General features: G+C 32.5%; 1 protein-coding gene across 2 annotated transcripts; it reads right to left on the reverse strand.

Annotated features, from left to right (window-relative positions):
* Positions 1 to 888: 888 nt before the first annotated feature.
* Positions 889 to 18,437, reverse strand: LOC135842839 (guanine nucleotide exchange factor DBS-like). Of its 2 annotated transcripts, XM_065360492.1 has the most exons (21): positions 18,211 to 18,437; positions 17,788 to 17,892; positions 17,526 to 17,640; positions 17,351 to 17,441; positions 16,925 to 17,038; positions 16,734 to 16,850; positions 16,394 to 16,665; positions 14,939 to 15,059; positions 11,227 to 11,340; positions 10,878 to 11,072; positions 10,058 to 10,267; positions 9,786 to 9,980; positions 9,569 to 9,703; positions 7,227 to 7,412; positions 6,949 to 7,140; positions 6,749 to 6,874; positions 6,457 to 6,654; positions 6,173 to 6,375; positions 5,939 to 6,098; positions 2,484 to 2,613; positions 889 to 2,394 (listed from the first exon to the last, which is right to left on the reverse strand). In XM_065360492.1, exons 2-21 carry the CDS (start codon positions 17,885 to 17,887, stop codon positions 2,255 to 2,257), a joined length of 3,114 nt encoding a protein of 1,037 aa, XP_065216564.1. In that variant the 5' UTR covers positions 17,888 to 17,892; positions 18,211 to 18,437; the 3' UTR covers positions 889 to 2,254. The 2 variants fall into 2 exon arrangements, with proteins under 2 accessions (XP_065216564.1, XP_065216565.1); XM_065360493.1 differs by lacking the exon at positions 10,878 to 11,072.
* Positions 18,438 to 19,027: the final 590 nt, after the last annotated feature.

Below are 19,027 nucleotides of genomic sequence, written 5' to 3' on the forward strand. Positions count from 1 at the left end.
AAGCAAGCAGAAATTTGAAATCAGCGCTATCGAAAACATAGTAAACGATATGTCACATGATTTTCAATTTTTTCAAAATTTGACCAAAACTGATGAGGGGAGGGAGGTTAATTTTTTCAAAGTCAAAAATTCGTGTGACGTATGGTTTGTAGGGTTTTTAGGGACGCGGATTTCGAATTTCAACTTACTTTTTTGATTCAAATAACTGTAGACCCTCATCATGTTTTCAAACTTACGACTTATTCCATTTTATGGAAATTATTGCGCGTATTATAAGACTTGTGAAGCTCAAATAAAAAAAATGAGCTCAAATTTGAATTCAGAGCCTCTGAAAACCTAACAAACCATAGGTCACACGAATTTTCAATTTTTTTTCAAATTTGTAACCCAGCCCCTCCCCCTCATTTTGGTCAAATTTTGGAAAAAATTTCTATATCGTGTGACATATCGTTTGCTGTGTTTTCGATAGCACTGATTTCGAATTTCAGCTTGTTTCTTTGATAAAAGCTCCCCAAGTCCCACAATTGGTCCTAAACTCCTAAATTTCAAAAAATTTGCAGAAAAATACACTCTAAGGAAACTAACATTACGTACTGTCAACGTTATTAGAATAAATTGTTGATTTTAAAATTCCCATGCACGATATTTCAAGTGCCACACTCTGAACCCCCCCCCCTTCAGGGAAAACAATTTTTCCCCACCATTTTTTTTGAAGTTGAAAAAGTTGAAGAAAAGTATTTCTTGTGTTACTTTTGACCCCCCCCCCCCTACTTATCGATACTGGTAGTCCACAAAAATTGATTCTCGAACAAAATAGAAAAGATTCAATTTTTGCCTCCTAATCAAACCCAGCAATATACATATTTTTTTTTTAAAGAACAACAGAAATAAAATTCTCATAAATATTATATTCAATAATGAAAATAAAATTAATGACATCGACATTACAGAGTTATATGAAAGCACTGCTTCTAAATTAAATGCTTCGGGAGGGAAACAAGTACGACTGTAAAATAAAAAGAAGAAGGAGAAAGAAAGAAAATAAAATAAAATGGGAAAAACAAAAACGTTGATAAATACTTTCAAAATGACTAGTACACGAAATCTGGAAGCCCTCTCTTACAGCGAAATAAAACATTAAACCAGATTTACTGGGGATACACGATCGAACCTATAAATGAGAATACTTTTGGATAAGTACACAAGTTCATCTTGACCAGAGGCAGAAAAAAAAATACCCACACAATAAAATTCAAACATATAAATCCGATAACTTCGTCATTGTTGCAGAAAAACTTTCATTCAAGAACACAAACACATTCCCATCAAAAAAAAACTTACAACTTACAAAGTTGTTAATAGAGTAAATCAGAAACCACGTTCGAAGCTTTTTTCGAAAATCGTTGCACGTATAAAAATGGTATAATCGAAATTAGGATGTAACGCGAACGCGACCGACCGACGGCTTCTAAAATAACAATATTAATAAGATAACAATGTACAAAAGTACTTGTAAAGGACTTAACAAAAAACAGCCAATTAAATTTGAAAAAAAAATGAAATAAAAATAAAACAGAGGATGACTTACAAAGTAAAAAATGAAACGATTAGTAAACGATAAAGAAATCATAATACTTCTTTTCACTTCCACACATTGATAAAAGGGTAAAAAAAAATTATTCAATAACCGATCGTTTCTAGCTTACGAAATTTTTATCACACAAACATCCTTCTCTCGACAAACACATGAATAATCTTAGCATACTAATGAAAATAATGCGCTATAATTAAATCATGACACACATGCATTAAAAAGACTAGAAAATAAATAAATAATAATATATACTCTACAAATGCGAATAACAGTAACACATTTAAAAAAATAGTACAAAAACAAGAATACGAAGTTCAATATATAAGAATAAAATGGATCGGAGAGGAGGGAAGGGGATGGGATATGAACAACAGAGGGGGGCAAAAACTAAGATATATAGTCGAATTAGTGGGTAAGTTTTTTAAAAAACTCTTGCTAATTAGGAAAAGAATTGCAAGATTCAAGCTCTACAGCGGAACACGACGTTTCGAAAAACCTCCCTAACAATGTCACGAAACTATAATTATTATTGAACGTTAAAAACTTCGTATTCTTATTCTTCATGTCGACGTACATCCTTACACGACGTTTACAGTTCTTTAGTAGGTAGGTAGGTACTGGGTTGATTGAATTCACGATTGACTTATAAAAATGAAATTACTATTCATTAACATCTGCTGAATTCTGCGACCCGAATGATTGTTGACTACTGCTGGAAGCAACGCTATGACGGACAGCTTTCCGGTTATCTTTGGTAGCTTCTAGATATGATCGAGGTACCCAGCCTTCGGAGTTGGAATCTGTGGAGGAAAAAAGAAGGTGATTACAGAGATCGCCATTGTGAAAAGTATGTATTAGTAAGTTTGAAATATGTACTCGTAGTACTTACTGTGGACTTTGACGTATAACCATCCGACGCTACCGGATCTCAACAGTTCCACTTTATCGCCTTCCTTCAGCGATACCTCGTTTTGACCAGATGCGCAATAATCTGCTAAAGCTACGAATTTACTATGATTCTGAAAAATAAAATGATAAAGGTGAAAATTACATCAAAATTTGGCGTTCGAATGGTTCAGATTTTAAAACTGCTACTTTGAGAGTCATTTCGTGTTAATTTGATCAAATACTCGTAATTATAAATCAACTCTCTGGTATTGACTCCAATTTTTCTCAAAAAAAAAAAATCAAAATTCCGAAAAGAGCAAATGAACAGTTACAACTCTAAGAATCTTCCATGAAGGTCATATTCTCACTATTATCGCTTGTTGAATGCCTCTTTTGACATAAGCGTAAAAAAGTATAATTTTCGATATTTGAAAGAAATTTTTTTGAAAAATTGAGCCTCCAAAAACATTGTTTTTTTTTCGTAAGATTGAAATTTGAGCTTTTGAACCTGGTTGTAATTCAAAATATGACCAGGAACAAGGTTTTTTAGGATATTGGTGCACTTTTTGGGTAAATTTGAAAAATTCAAAATCTTATAAAAGCCTCAAATTCTCCCTTGGGGTTGCTCGATTTGAAGAATACTACCGTTCTTGGAAAAAGCATGGTCTGGAACCCCCATTACAAAAATTTCAGCTACCCAAATTATTTTTTTGATTCTTGGCGAATTTTTGAAAATCCAAAATTGACTAACTTTCGAAGATTTCTTTTTTTTTATCATGTAGGTATGTAGATCTTCATTCAGTAAACACGATGAAAATTAATCCTGACTCCAATATTGATCCACCCAATTCGAACTTCAACGTTTTGAGGCCCTAATGAAGCCTTCCATTGCAATTTTTGATTTTTTCAGATTTTCAAAATTTCTCTAGAATATGTGAAAAATTATTTAGGCAACTAAAAATCGAGTCGCGACTTATTCTCGACTTGTTTAAAAAATTATTGACACATTTCGAACAATTTTCAGGCGAATACATCAAAATGCGTTTTTTTTTCATCAAAAATTTTATAAGCCAAAAAATTAAAAAAAAAACAAAAAATTTTAGTTGGTAGAGAACTGTTTGAAATTCGAACGAATCATCTTACCTTGTCCAACCTCCCCCCACCCCCCTCCAACTAGACTATTTTCGATTCTTCAAAATTTTTGAATCCCTCCAGAAAGCGTAGACACTAAATTAGGCAGCTAAAAATTGTTTGAATGGGTTGAGAACGATCTAAAACTTTTGTTTGCAGCAGCCCAAATTAATTTCCGCGTCTTCCAGAGAAATTCAAAAATCTTGGAGAAATTGAAAATCGTGCTGGAGACTTAAAAATGACTGGAAAATGCAAATTTCGGTTCAGTGGAGTAGATATTACTTTCAGGATTAATTTTCATAATTTTTACTAAAATAAATAATTAATAATTATCATTAAAAAAAAAAAAATTAAAAAAAAACACCAATCGCTAAAAATAGTCAATTTTGGATTTTCAAAATTTTCCAAAAAATCAATTTGAGCAACTGAAATTTTTTGCGGCCCAGTTTAAATCAGAGGCGAATTTCTCCCTTGTCAGAAGAAAAAAAATAAAAAATCGAAGAATGAAATCCAGATCCGATGCTCTCGAAATGACTTTTAAAACATTTAATTCCACCCCCCCCCCCCTCAACCACCAAAAAAATTGACTTTACAATAAAAATGATTCAAAAAGGGTTCTCAGAAATGTAGACTTTGATACATAAGACAAATATTTCGAATTTTCCACTTCAGCCCCCCCCCCCAAATGGTTCAGGGGATTATATTTCTAAAAAATTCAAGATGGTGCAGAAAACTGACCCATTGCAAATAAACCAGAACCGAAAAGAGACTCAAATTTTCAACAAAAAAAAAAGTCTCTTTTGATACCACAAAGATTCTAGATTCTGGGATTTTAAAGAGGAGAAGGGGAGAGGGAGACTCGTAATTTTCACGCTTTGGCAATTTATTGAGAAGCTGTCAACCCTTAAAGCCTGACATTTTAAGACTGGTTGAATTTCGACGAAATTTTTTGGCAATGGGTTCCAAAGTATTGACAAAATATTCAAAATCCGATATTAAAATTTAAAAATCTCAAAACTAACAATTTATGGGAACCCAAAATATCTCATAATAAGTATAAAAATTTAAAAGTGTGATTTTAAAATTTGAAAAAATTACGGCGAAGACACGTTTTGTTTTCTTTGTAAGAAACCTGTTTTCAAAAAAAAAAAAAAAAAAAAAAACATTTCTGAAGACTAAAGAACCCTCAATTTAGATCAAAAGTTGTAAAAAATTCAAAAGTTATACGCGATATTGATTGTTACTCATTTGCGATCGTAGAGTTCGAATGTTGGCTTATTTTTTCGATCCGACTTTCTCAAGTCCCCCCCTCCCACCTCTTCACTCATTTTCGGTGCCTTTAAACATGACCAAAATACTGAACAATAATCATGCTCTGTGACAGGTCATTGGTAGGGGTTTCAGTGCTGCTGATTTTGACTCATTTTTTTGGAGAAACCCCCTTAGAGCCCCTTATTTCTCCCTCTCCAATTTTGAAAAAAAAAATCGTCGATTTTTACCAATTTGGAGGTCGCTGAGTCCGAATATTTACTCATTTTTTGAATTCAACTCCTCGGTATTCCATCACTGGTCACCCACTTTTTTCAATGGGGTCAAACAATGAGCCAAAAGAATTATCGATTCGTTTATTTAATTTTTAAAATTGTCAGCGAGTTGAAAAAAATAAAATTTTTGAAATTTCTAAGCATTTTTTTTAGAAAAAATTGATAAAAAGTGAGCATTTAGAAGGAGAAATCTAAAAAAAGTCCAATAAAATCGGGTAAGGATACAATAGAGGGTGCTCTGTGGGCTTGGGAAGGCGTGGATCGAAAAAATATCATATTCGTGTTCAGAAAACATAATTATCATTTGATATGTCACATAGCATCGACGTTTTTTTTAAAATGTTGCCTCAAATTAAAGGGGAGGTGGTGCTTCTTTCATTAAAATATCGATTGTTGGAAATTCGTCAAGATTTAGAGTTCAAATATTGGCTCATTTTTTTGATTTTTGATCCAATTCTTCTAAGCCCCCAACATGATCAAAAATACATATTAAAAATTGGGTCACTCTCGTCTCCCCTTCTTGTGAATTTTTCAAAAACCTTAGATACTGCAAACTATTTAAAAATACATGAAATCGACCCCAAGGCCCCAATTTCAACTTCTCACGGATTTTTGAACCAAAAAAGGTATTCGCGGAAGAGGGAAGGGGTTAAGAGTAATTTCAAAACCCCAATCACAAGAGACAGACTGTAACTGATCGTGACTTTTCAACAATAATTCGAAAAAAATCGAAATACACGAGACCAAAATAACGTGAAACATCATCGCAGATTATACTAACCACGAAATAATTAGAAATGGGATCTTCATCGTCGGAATTACTCAGCTCCGATGAAGAATCATCGCTGATTTCGTGATGACTATTAGGACGACTAGTTCCACGGCTACTGGAGCCAGATGACGGAGGTTGAGCGTTATCCAGAGAGAACGTTCTGTATGGCCTGTGAAAAAAAAAATCGCGATATATAAAACACGATCAATTTATAAAACCAAACAATTGAAAAGCAAAAATTACCATTTTTCTGCATATTGTTTCAACTTTTCGCCTTTTAATTCGGTGAGTTGCTCGAACAAGACTTTTTTAATTTCTCTAACCCAGGTATCCTTTTGTTCAACGGTACTGGCCTGTATGGTGTAAATTTCTTGTCGGCCTTCTAACCAAACCTCGAATTTTTTCGAATCACCTTTGACCATTTCTGTTAGACCTATTTTCGACATCTGCTCAAAAAAATGACAAAAATTGGTCAAAATCTTTCATCTAGATAGGTTCAAATTGATATTTTTAAAAAATAGACTTACTTTTAGAATGCCTTTAAACTGATATTCTCCTTTACCCAGAACGGAGGATTTTTTACAAAACAGCATCGCTTTGCGATATAAAAATATATGTCTTCTTAAAGGTTTCAATCTTAACTCCTTCAGTAGATCTTTTTTATTCTCGACCCAAACGTTGAAGGGTGCTTGCAGCAGCATTTCTCCTTGTTCGCAAATATCTCCCTGAAATAATCACGAATAATCGATTAATACACCGGATACAACATTTCAAATCTCACGACGAATTATTAGAAATCAGTAGGTAATTAGTAATTACTTTAAATCCGGTGATTGAAATCTGATGCATTCGATCATTAACGCATTTCAGCACTAATAACATACAATCGACAGCTTGTTGTAGTTCTTTGATGTGTTTATCGTCATCCACGTTGTTTATCAAATCCTATACACACAAAAGAGTCGACAATCAATTAAACAACGTGTAGGTAAATAACATCAGGGGGTAAATGAACCAACCTTTAATAATAACTGGTATTTAGTAATTCGTTGAACTGGTTTCAGCATGTATGCAGCTAATGGTAACTTGTGGCCTAATTTGAGCTGACAGCCTAAAAAGAATTCGTTTCTTTCGCCAACTTTTTCGCGTAACTTATCAGACTTTATTTTATTTTGACAATAGAAACTGTACAAACGAAGGAACTCATCTTGCTGCGGAAATTAAAACCAAAAATTAGTCAATTCGAGAGCATAAAAAATAATTAAGATGATTAAAGTTCCAAAAGAGGGTATTTTACCTGATCCACGAATAGGTTAGCAACTTTACCAACATCTAAAATAAAGGAACTTAACTCGGGTAGAAATTTATCACCGTGAAATTGATGTAACTCTTCTAAATTGCAGAATAGTGTGTCTTCTTTGCCAACGAACTCGTTAGGAACTATCGATTTCATTTGCACGTCTGTCAGCATATCTTTGTAGCCCTGTAGATGAAATAATTGGTTAGAAGTTGAAAGTTGCATTTCGATTACTCTTTAGAGGGTCTTGATCGCATAAAATTAAACGTCCACTGGACTGAGCTATTGGGAAAGTGATTTTATGCTTAGTTTTTGACTGTAAAAGAGTAGACTAGTCATATTATCGAAAAATTTAGCCACAGGATTTATTCTTCGCCTTATATCACTTTTTGGAGGTACATATACATATTCTCTTATTATTATAAAAATACACGTTTCTATTCCCCTATGAGTCCTACGAAAACATATTTCAAAAAAAATTGTTTCTCCACACCCTCCTCTACAATTTCACTCCCGAATAAAAATTCCTTGAAAAATTTATAAAATGGAGTTTTCTTCATTTTTCAACCATTTTTTCAGCTCCATTGGTCAATTACTTTCCCTCTCCCTCCCTCCCCCCTCCCACAATTTTAGATGTTGGTCATCTAAAATCATCAGTCTGCATCCATATCAAATTTCAAGAACTAAATATCGTGATTTTTCTCAATTTTTGGAAAATTTTTTCAAAATTCAAATTTGGCTCATTTTTTATGAAAAATTAAATTTCGATCAAATTGAAGTGTAGAGATAAAATTTGGTTTATGCTTTATTTTTGACCAAAAAAAATCAGCTAACGACGATTTCAGGTCGTTCTGGAGCTTCCAGCGGATTTCTGAGTTTTCCAGTCATGGAAAAATTGTCAAAAAAAAGTTCAAAATGGAAACTCAGCATATCTAACTATCTTTATGACAGTTTTGATTGATTTTTGCACAAATTTTCAAAATCTCTTTCTGTCTATTAAAATCTAAAAAAAATTCTCGAGCGAATAATTTTGAAAAAAAAATGTTAACTTCTTCATTAATGAACGTATTAACATGAAAATGTTTTATTTCAGTTCGTGCTCCATTTTTAACTTTCAGAATTGATTTTTGGTCATTTTGAGACGTTCTGGAACCTTCAGTAATAAAGCATGCATTTTAACTGGTGACAATAATTTTTGAAAATTTGTGCAGATGTTAATCAAAAGATCACAAAGATGGAAAATCTGATTTTAAAGACACTGAATTTCATTTTAGTCCTTTTTTATGTTTTTTTTCCAAATCTGAAAAATTCAAAAATCTGCTGGAGGCTCCAGAATGGCTGAAAATCATCACCAATCGATTTTGGAGGTGGAAAATGGGGTATAAAGTCAATTTCAGCTTTCCCTGTTAACTCATTCGTAAATAGAGATCTTTTTTTTCAAAAAAAAATCACTGGAGAACATTTTGAATTTTTTTAGAAAATTTGTCCCCAAATTGATCGAGAGGACTATAAAGATGCAATATTTGAGTCTACAGATGCTGGATTTTATTTTGGCCCGTTTTATTACGATTTTCTAAGGAGCTGGAAAATTGTCAAATCCGCTGGAGACTCTGGAACGATTCAAAACAAGTACCTATCAATTAAACTTCAGCTTCCTATCTCGATTCGATCAAATTTTGCTGCTTTTCAAGGAAAATGGACTAAATTTATATTTATAAAAAAAATTCATCGAAAATCGAAAAATAAACTTCAGCACCTAAAATTTGATCTAGTGAAACATTTTTGGATGTACTCGTTCGTTTTTTCTTCATTTGACCCAAGAAGAATTCAACTCTCCTCCTCCTCCTCCTCACCCCCCCTCCCTAAATTATCATCGAAAAGACACAATAATTTTTTTTTCAAGGACTGTTTAGAATAAGAATTGAAGAGAGTGTTGGGGGGGGGGGGTCCGTAAAGAGCAGAACGGAGGGAGGGAGGGTTGAAAAACAATGACCAAAATGACTTTTAAAATTTTTTTCAAGAATAAAATTTGGCTCCTTGTTAAAAATTCTCTTCAAAAAAGCACAAAATGCTGTTTTTTTTTTTTAAAATAATTTTTGTTCAATTTTTTTTTGGGGGGGGGGGGCTTACAGAAAAGGTGATACACGTGATTTTAATTCTGAAAATACGACTCTCAGAGGAGGGAGGTAGAAAAAATGGGTACTGTGGTAAAATTTTCTCATAATATATGAGATGAGAATCAAGCAAGAAATCACTACTTTCAAAAGCTCGGTCTAGGAGAATATACGATTGAAACCTTATTAAATGTTCAAATAGTACTTTCGAGTAAAAATATCACATACTCTGAGGATGGTTTTGATCTCTGAGACGTAAACTCGTTCAGTATCCAGCAATTCTTTCAAAATATGATGTTGTTTCGAATGGGCTTGTATCAGCTCGATAATTTCATCGTGACTGAAACCATTTTTCAAATCTCCCTGCAAAATAAATTCCAATTCAAGTCACAATCTTTAAAAAAATGAACTCGTCAAATAAATGAACACAATTCTACAAACTTACAGATTTTTCGGTGACACCATTACTGAAACAGTTGGCATTTTCTTTCTCGTTGACGTTAACTTCTTCTTGGGTATTAATGACGGAAATTTCAGGCGAGACGGTCTGCACGGGACGATTCGGTTTCACGATCAATCTTCGAAAATTTGTGATTCTTTTTTCGCACATGACCGTCACGTCTTCTATTCTTTGTAAAACCTGTCGAAGAAAAGAAAAGTAATATTTTATTTAAATTTAGATATATTTCGTGGAGATGAGAAAATATAGTCACGTACTTGAGCCACAAGGGCTTTTGTTTCTGGATTAATACTATCTTGAAATAATGTGTAGAGATCATCGGATCCAGATACGTTGAATTTATCGGCGCTGGCGACAAACTGCTCCATTTCTGTCAACACGTTCTCCACTTTCTCCGGAAACATGGAGTATTTCTCGATGTTTTGTGAGCCGAGCATTTCGATGCCTTGAGAGCACCATTTGTTTGCCTGCGAAATGATAAATTTGATCATTTATTCCAAGTGAGTATTATTACAATTGTTTAGGTCAATTTATTCGAACGTAAGTCTCCCTCCAATTCAAAAACTTTTTCAGAATGAAACAATCGAGTAAAGTAAAGTTATTTAATAATGTTAATAAAATTTTCAAAAATTCGAGATTTGGTTCCAAATTGCAGAAAATTATTGCCTAAAAAATATTTGAAAAATTTTTTAAAAAATAACTAGGTAAAAAAAAAACTCAGTTATGAAAAATTTAAAACAATTTCCTTCAAAAAAATGAAACCTTAATTTTCAAAAAAAAATCTTGCCCTCTCCCCACCTCAAAAATAATCACAATTCAAATTCAATGCACCTGTTTTAGAGTTAAAGAATACGATCGACTAAAAACAGAACCAAACCTCATCGTTAAACATTCTTCGTTAACAATCATCGAACTACTAGTACAAAAAAAAAGTGAACAAAATTCCACACCAGATTATCCTAGCAAAATTATTCCACCATTAAAAAACCATTAGTGCAAAACGGACTCAAGTGAAGTGAACCAACCAACGCGTAGGTAAAAAGAGAAACAGAGAGAGAGAGAGACGTCACAACCTACCTTTTTAATTCTAATCTGAAACATTCTAGCTTTCTTCAATATATCAATCCTTTGTAATAACTTTTCAGCCAGCGATTGATTAATAATTCTTAATTCTTCGCATTTCGGTTCGATGCTATCAACGTCAATGTATCTTTGACTGTCTAGCATCTGATCACCTCTCTGCATTAACTCTTCACTTCTATCGATTTCAGCCTGTTACACATTTAAAGTTACCACAAATAAAGCATTAAAATGAAAAAGAAAAAGAAAAATACAACAAATACAAATACAACGAAAGCGTGCATTAGCCTTTTTACATGTATGTCCAATCGGCCAAGCTGCCAAAATAACTCTACACCTTTATTACCTGGCACAATGTATGGAATTTGTTTAGTTCTTCGATAAGAGTATCCACATGCTCGACCGATTCGCCGGTTTCGTTCATTTCCGAGGCTATTTTCAAGTATTCTACGAGTTTTTCCTGTAATCAGATCATTTATTATTGTATGGTACATTAGAAATACATACGAGTACGAGTAACCCGAGTATGCTATAAGAAATCACGTGGAATTTCAAGTTGGTAGAGAAACTTTTTTTCCAAATAAAAAATAATGTCTCGAGAGTTTATAAATGAGAACGCGTTTGTTGAACTTTTTTATTTAAAACGACCTTGGAATTTTAGGTACAAATTGGAGTAGGCGTTTAAATTGCGGTCAAGTTATTTTCACGATGGAAAATCTAGTTTCGAGAATAAAATTCGAAAATTAGCTGTACAACGTTTTATACGAACGTTTTTATTTCTTTTTTGATTTATTCTCGATCGAATTGGGAAAAAAATTCGAGTTTGAAATTAAATTTGGAATAGATCTACAATTTCATAAGGTGCCCAAGAAACAAGACGGCATTCAAAGGCAGGACAGAAGCAGGCGTTTTGATAGGAAACTTGTTCAAATGTTGCAAAAGGAGGTGGGGGGAGGGAGATGATTGACTCGATATTTTGTCAAGGTAAAATTTTTTCAGGTCACGATTATTTCATTTATTTGAAATAAATCAAAATTTTGAAGCAAGGTAAAAATTAATGAAAAATTTCAAAGTGTAAGTAAAAAAATAAAAAATTGTTGGAAAGAAATTATGCATTGTTTTACTTGATTGGAAATGAGTGGGAGAAGGGAGTGTAGGGGGTGTTCAGGTAAAAGTAGGTTACGATTTTTTTTTTACTAATTTTTAAAGAGAACTAGATCAAAAAAATGGAAAAAAAATTCAACCAAAAAAATTAAATACTTACATCAGAAAGTTTGAAAAATCAAAAAACTTATTTTTTGTGATTTTTGATAAAAAAAAAATCAATAAGTGCAATTTTGACAAAAAATTGACTATTTACAATTCAGCCGCATAAAAATGATTTTTTCTTTCAATTCCTCCAAAAAAACATAAATTTTAGCAATTTTCACAAAAAACGAGACCATTGTTGTGCAATGTCACAATGTGCAATTTTGGTAAAATACTTTGGACAATTTCAGCGCGAAAAAAACAATTTTTTTTAAAAATTTGGCAAAAAAAAATAAAACTTACAATTTTGACAAAAAAACTGACTATTTGCAATCCTGCCAAATAAACAGGACTTTTTCTTTCAATTCCACCAAAAAAACATAAATTTTAGCAATTTTGCAAAAAACCAGACCATTATTGTGCAATTTTGGTAAAAAAGCAGACCTTTCTTTGGTCAATTTTGGCGCGAAAAAAAAACAAAATTTCTTAAAGTATTTTGGCAAAAAATAAAACTTTTACAATTTTGACAAAAAATTGACTTTTTAGGTACAATATTTTGACAAAAAATTGATTTTTTACAATATTTTGACAAAAAATTGACTTTTTACAATATTTTGACAAAAAATTGCCTTTTTACAATATTTTGACAAAAAATTGACTTTTTACAATTTGGTTTGCCAAAAAGCAGGTCTTTTGGCCAAATTTTTTCTACTGTTTTGATCAAAAACTACGACTTGGAGAAATTTTTCCAAAAAAAACCTTTTTGCAATTATGGCTTAAAAAGTGGTAAAAAAGACATGGCTTTTGGGTTAATTTTGGAGAAAAATCAGGACTTTTATGCAATTTCTTCCAAAAAGAATGATTTTTTCAATTCTGGTAAAAATAAGGAGAGCTTTCTGTCAGTTTTTGAAAAAGGCAAAAAGTAAAATTTGCAATTTTGCAGAAAAAGCAGGTATTTTTCATTTTTTGAGGGGGGGGGGGGTAGGAGAAAGATCTCTTTTCGTCAATTTTAATTTTCAACACATCGATCACGCTTTTTCAAATTTTACAAAAAAATAATATACTTTTTGCAATCTTGGAAAACACTGAAATTTTTATGCAATTTTTTGGGAGAAAAACTTTTGGCGAATTTTAGCAGAAAAAGAAGACTTTTATTGGCAATTTCGCCAAAAAAAACAAGACTTTTCGGTAATTTTGAAAAAATCACTACTTTTTGAAATTTTTGCAAAACAGCTGGATTTTTTGTCAATTTTTGATAAAAACAGGAATTTTTGGAGAATTTTGATGCAAAAAAAAAAGGAAAAAAAATGAAATTTTTCCGTAAATTTTGGGGAAAAAGTAAGACTTTTATACAGTTTTGTCAAAAAACCCAAACTCTTTGTCAATGTTGGCGAAACTTTTAAAAATCGCTTGAAAGGACTTTTTGCAAATTTGGTCAAAAAAACAGGGCTTTTGGTTAATTTTGGAAAAAAATCAGGACTTTGAGGCAATTTCTTGCAAGAAGAATGATTTTTGCAATTCTGGTACAAAAATAGCTTTCTGTCGGTTTTAGATAAAATGTTGAATTTTTAAAAATTTTGACAGAATAGCAGGACTTTTTTTTGAGTTTTTTTGAATTTTAGTAAAAAAAACTCTGAATTTTCTGGTAATTTTGGCAAAAAGGGCCCATTTTTGCAATGCAGGCAAAAACTTAAAACCTTTTTTTTGGTAGTTCTTGACCAAAAAAGTAAATTTTGCACTCTTTTGAAGAAAAAGCAGGCAATTTTTATTTTTTAAAGGGGGGGATCACTTTTCTCCAATATTTTAACACAAAGAACATGATTTTTGCAACTTTTACAAAAAAATGTTATACTTTTGCAATTTTGGGAAAAACTAGAATTTTTATGCAATTTTTGGGAGAAAAACTTTTGGCATATTTTGGCAGAAAATGAAGACTTTTATTGGCAATTTCGCCAAAAAAAACAAAGACTTTCTCGGTAATTTTGAAAAAAAAAATCACTACTTTTTGTAATTTTTGCAAAAAAGCTGGATTTTTTTGCTAATTTTTTAAAAAAAGGAACTTTTTGTTCGTTTTGAAAAAATTACTGTTTTCTACCATTTTGGCAAAACTTGCTGCAATTTTTGTCAAATTCTACCAAAAAAATGAATAAATTTTGTGGTTGTTGTTGTTGTTTATTTGATTAATCAAATAAATAAATAAAAACTAATTTTTAGAAATTTTGAATAGTCTGAAGATTTTGGCAAAAATCAGAGACTTCAAGTTTTCTTTTTAGCAATTTTTGGAAAAAGGAGAAATTTTCATCAATTTTATAAAAAAAAGTAGAACTTTTGCTATTTTGATTTTTAAAAGGACATTTCAAGAATTTTGACAAAAAAAACACTTTTTTGAAGTTTTGGTGAAAAAGCAAGTTTTTTTTGCATTTTTTGAGGAAAAATGACTTTTGACAAATTTTGAAAAAACAGCACCACTTTTTATACTTTTGCCCAAAAATAAAAACTTTTCGCCGATTTGGTGAAACATCCCAGCTTTTCTGCAGATTTCAGGGAAAAAACTGCCCAATTTTCTAATTCTGGCAAAAAATCAGACCCACCAGGATATTAATCAAAATGGCAATGCAAAGCTAGAAAAAACAGGACAGTGTTCTAGGCACCTTGATGCAACGTATTACGCATTAATTCCAAAAATCTGAATTTTTCTCAAATGACTAAAACAAATAGCTAAAAAACAAACCAAATAATCTTCGAAGATCATCATTCGATCAACAATAAATAGCCACATATTCAAAATAAAAATTACCCCATCTACTCACTTTAATCTTCTCGAAATCTTTCTCGAACGTCCTCAACTCCAAACACTGTTTCAATTGACTAGCATGATGATCCCAAAATTCATCAAAAATCTTCTCAGTTTCATCCAACTGAACCAATAATCTGAAACGAAACACAATCTGTAACCATTTCGAACACATTTCTACATAAAAAAATCCACACTCGAAAAATAATACAGTTAATCATTTTTCATTTCAATATCCTAACATCATCATCGCGAAAAACACCAGCCTCAAAAATAAACCATTAAATAGAAAAGAAAAATAACATAAAGCAATATGTGTCTCGATGGAGCCGCGCCAATAACCGGTATGGAAATACCAATAAATAAACTTTAATCGCTTGTTAAGCAAAGCACATACACATAACAATACCGAACGATTTTATTGTCTAATTACTGACCAGATCCCAAAAATTAACAGTAAACCGGAAAAATAAACTTTTTTCAAAATTTTCGCATCCGATTTAACGCAACCATATACTTGTAAAAATTTCGTAACTAGAAAATCATTCCTTTAGAGAATGGTTTCAGAGACGAGAAAATGACCACTTTGTAGACTCCCAGGAGACGAATGATAGAAGACAGTGGGAACGTAGGTATTAAATTTAGCAATGTTGCAGAAATACATCTGTTGCCATGTGCTGATCTGCGATATTTCACCATTCGCGAGAAGGTAAGACGAATAAAAAACAGCCCATGACGTAATTATATTCCTACTCGAGTAGAGTAGATTAATCCGATGTAATGAATTTTTTTCTGTTTATTCAATCAGTTTATATATCTCGATGATCTAGGACTGTGGGAATTGGTTTCTTAATTCGATACTCTTCGTTATTACTACGGTCGCAAAGGGTCGCTGGTTTCTAATTGAATTTCGAGATGATTCGAGGTAAATAGGAAAATGTCTAATTTTCAGTTGAAAAAAAAATGCAACGAACGATAAAATGATAAATTGAGAGATAAAATTCATTCCGTCATTAAAATGAAAGTAACCCTTTCGCTATCATTATGTACACAATATACCTCGTTCGGTCTGTTTACAAATCACTACTTCCGGTAACAAGTAATGTAAACAATTTGATAAACTCGTATAAAAAAAATAAAAATATCACCTACGATAACGTATAACAATTTTAAACGAGAATAAAATTGAATAATTTCCATCCACGTAGAAATTATTATTACATCTACGAGTATTACGAAGCCAATGTACTGACGATTGAGTGAAATTCCGAGAGGCAAATAATCGAATAGAATGATCGAAAGTGGAAACAGTAACGAGATAACGAACATATTTAGATTGAAAAAAATTCGAATTATTTATCAATACGTGCTAATAGAGTATATTATTACCATCGTTAACACCTTGACCTTAAAATATACGGTAGCACGCGTGATAAAATTTACCTTATCACAAACGCAGGGTTATATTTACCTTTCAACGGCGGAAATATTGTTGATGGCTGATGGAGGTAGTTGCGAGGACGGGTTTCCCTGTTTCATATCGTTCAATAAATCCTCTCCTTTTTTAGACGAGCTCTGTATACTCTCTTTTAACGCATCGTATTTAGCTGTATGATCCGCTAATTGATTCACAGCGTCGTCTATGTTATCAGGTAATTCGCTCGAGCAGTTGCGGACAAACTGGGTGAAATCGTCTAGAAGTTGTGAAATTGATCTCATTTGCAACGAGAACTGTTCCAATGCCTGTAATATGGATTAAGTTGTAGTAAAACTGGTTGAAATTCGAATCTGAAACCGCAGTCGAGTCTTACAATTCGCTGCTGTATCCAATCTTCGTGAAAATATGGCAGATTTCCATTTAAATGGGAACTTAGTTCTGATTTATCGATGAACTGGTGCAACTCTTCGACATTATCACATACCACTACCTGAAAAAACCACGATACGTCCGGTTAAGGGGTACTCAAAATTCATCTCTGAGGTTGAAATTCGATCAACGTACTTTAAATTTGAAGTCTTCTTTGAAAAATGTATTACTAATTTCAGAAACCGCCTTCTGGAAAAAACTACTAGGTCGAATCACGTAAACCAGATGAATCAGGCCGGGAAAAAACTCCTAAAACCGAACAAAACCTCAATTAACACCTCGTTACTGGAATAAATCAACGTTAAACTAGCGATTAAACGTAATTCAAATCGTGTTTCTAAACCTTACAACAACATCTATCGTAAATGTTATTGTAATCAGGTATTCGAAAGAATTCGAAGCTTTATTTTTTCCAGTTTACTCTCAGAATGTGTAAACTAATTTCGTAATTTCGTCAACAAACCGAGCAAGTTTCATGTGATATGCTCAGCGAATTGAAAGAGAAATAGATACAAGTACACAATGTCAAATGACGTAACGTCGTCGTACATATTAAATTACCGTAAATTTGAACAAAATGTGTTTCACAGAAGTCCATTTATCATTTCGTCTATCGACGATTAAAACGAACCCATTATCCGCTTCGTGTAACCTACAAAAAAAGAAAAAAGAATTGATCGAGTTTAAGTTCGTCTGAGAATTACTAAAGAGAGAAGGAAAAAAAGTAGAAACTTACGAAGGCACAGCTGTGATGTAGGAAATTAATCGTCTATAATCAGAATCTGACAGCGTTCGAAATAACCCATTATCGGGAAACGTAACTATAGGACATCGTTCTTCGGTTTTACCTCCTATAAAATCGATAATAAAAAACATAAACGAGTGCTTTCAATTAGAATGGGGAAAAAAAGGTCAAGGAAGATCGTCGATGTATCGAGTACCATTTAATCGAACGATGTTTAAACATCTCATAAAATGTAAATAATAATAAAACGTACCGGATATAATCACATATTGTTGTAATAATAATTCGGCGATATCGGTGATAGGAATACTCTCCATTTCATCTGAACCGTTACCAATTTCTATGCCAGGCATTTTGGCTGTAAAACAAAATATGGCTATTTAATCGAATTACATGTTGAGGCAGTTTTACACAAGTGGAAAATCAAATCTCACGCTGTGAGACCACAAGTTTTTCAAACAACATTCAAATCAAGGTAATATGTTGTGGGATACAAAAGAGAAACCAGTCTCGGTTTCGATGAATTTTTACAACGAAATTGGACGATTTGGGAGAGTCAAATGGGAAATTATCGGAAGTTGGAGATGATTTAGAAAAGTTTTCGGAACTGTAGGTAGACGAAGAGGATGATAAATGGACAGGAAATGGAATGGAAATACCCGCAGAATAAATTTACCTGCATGTAGATGTGATTAACTTCTTTCTGTAGGTCTATTCCAGTCATATAGGAAACAAATTGAACATTGTAATGAGACAGATACGCGAACTAGGTACACATTTCGTAATTAAGAACATTTAACTGTAAATTATTGAAGATGAAAGATTGATATTGATGATTAATTATCACGAAAATATGATCGAGTTCCGTGAAAAAATTTACTCAGCACGTAAAAAACACAAAATCGAAATTTCATTGGGCTGAACCACGTTTCACAGAAAAAAACATAAGGAATGGACGCTTTGATCTGTGGAAAAACCGAGTTTTACCATCACGTGCGTTGATTACGGTAATTTACGAAGTAATTACCGAAGTTTTCGTATGATAACAGGCGAAAAAATGACAATTTTTTTGCAACATGACGTAAGTAGTTAAATTAAACCTGATTAAACATGCAGAGAATGTCTGGTGCGATGTAAATTACTTGGAAAACTTCTTAATTACATTGCCAACTGAAAACTAAACGAATAATTTAATTAACAAATGGGAATGAAAAATAAATAGAGTGATGAGAGTCTCACTGAGACTGTGAAAGAGACTCTGCTCAATCTGAGGCGAAGCAATGAAGGAATATTACTCGGAAAATCAAATTTTCTGATATATTTAGATACTCACGTAACAAATGAAACATGTTTGGAGGTCCAAATTTTGACATAAGTTCTCATTCTAGCGCATTTTCGACATTTTGAGACCGAGTGGTTTGAAAATTTCGCAGAAAATTGGCAACAAGTTCGATTAGACGTCATTTTTTGAAGCTAGTTTCTTGAATAGGTTC

Source organism: Planococcus citri, chromosome 4 (genome assembly GCF_950023065.1).
Source record: "Planococcus citri chromosome 4, ihPlaCitr1.1, whole genome shotgun sequence".
Lineage (NCBI taxonomy): Eukaryota > Metazoa > Arthropoda > Insecta > Hemiptera > Pseudococcidae > Planococcus > Planococcus citri.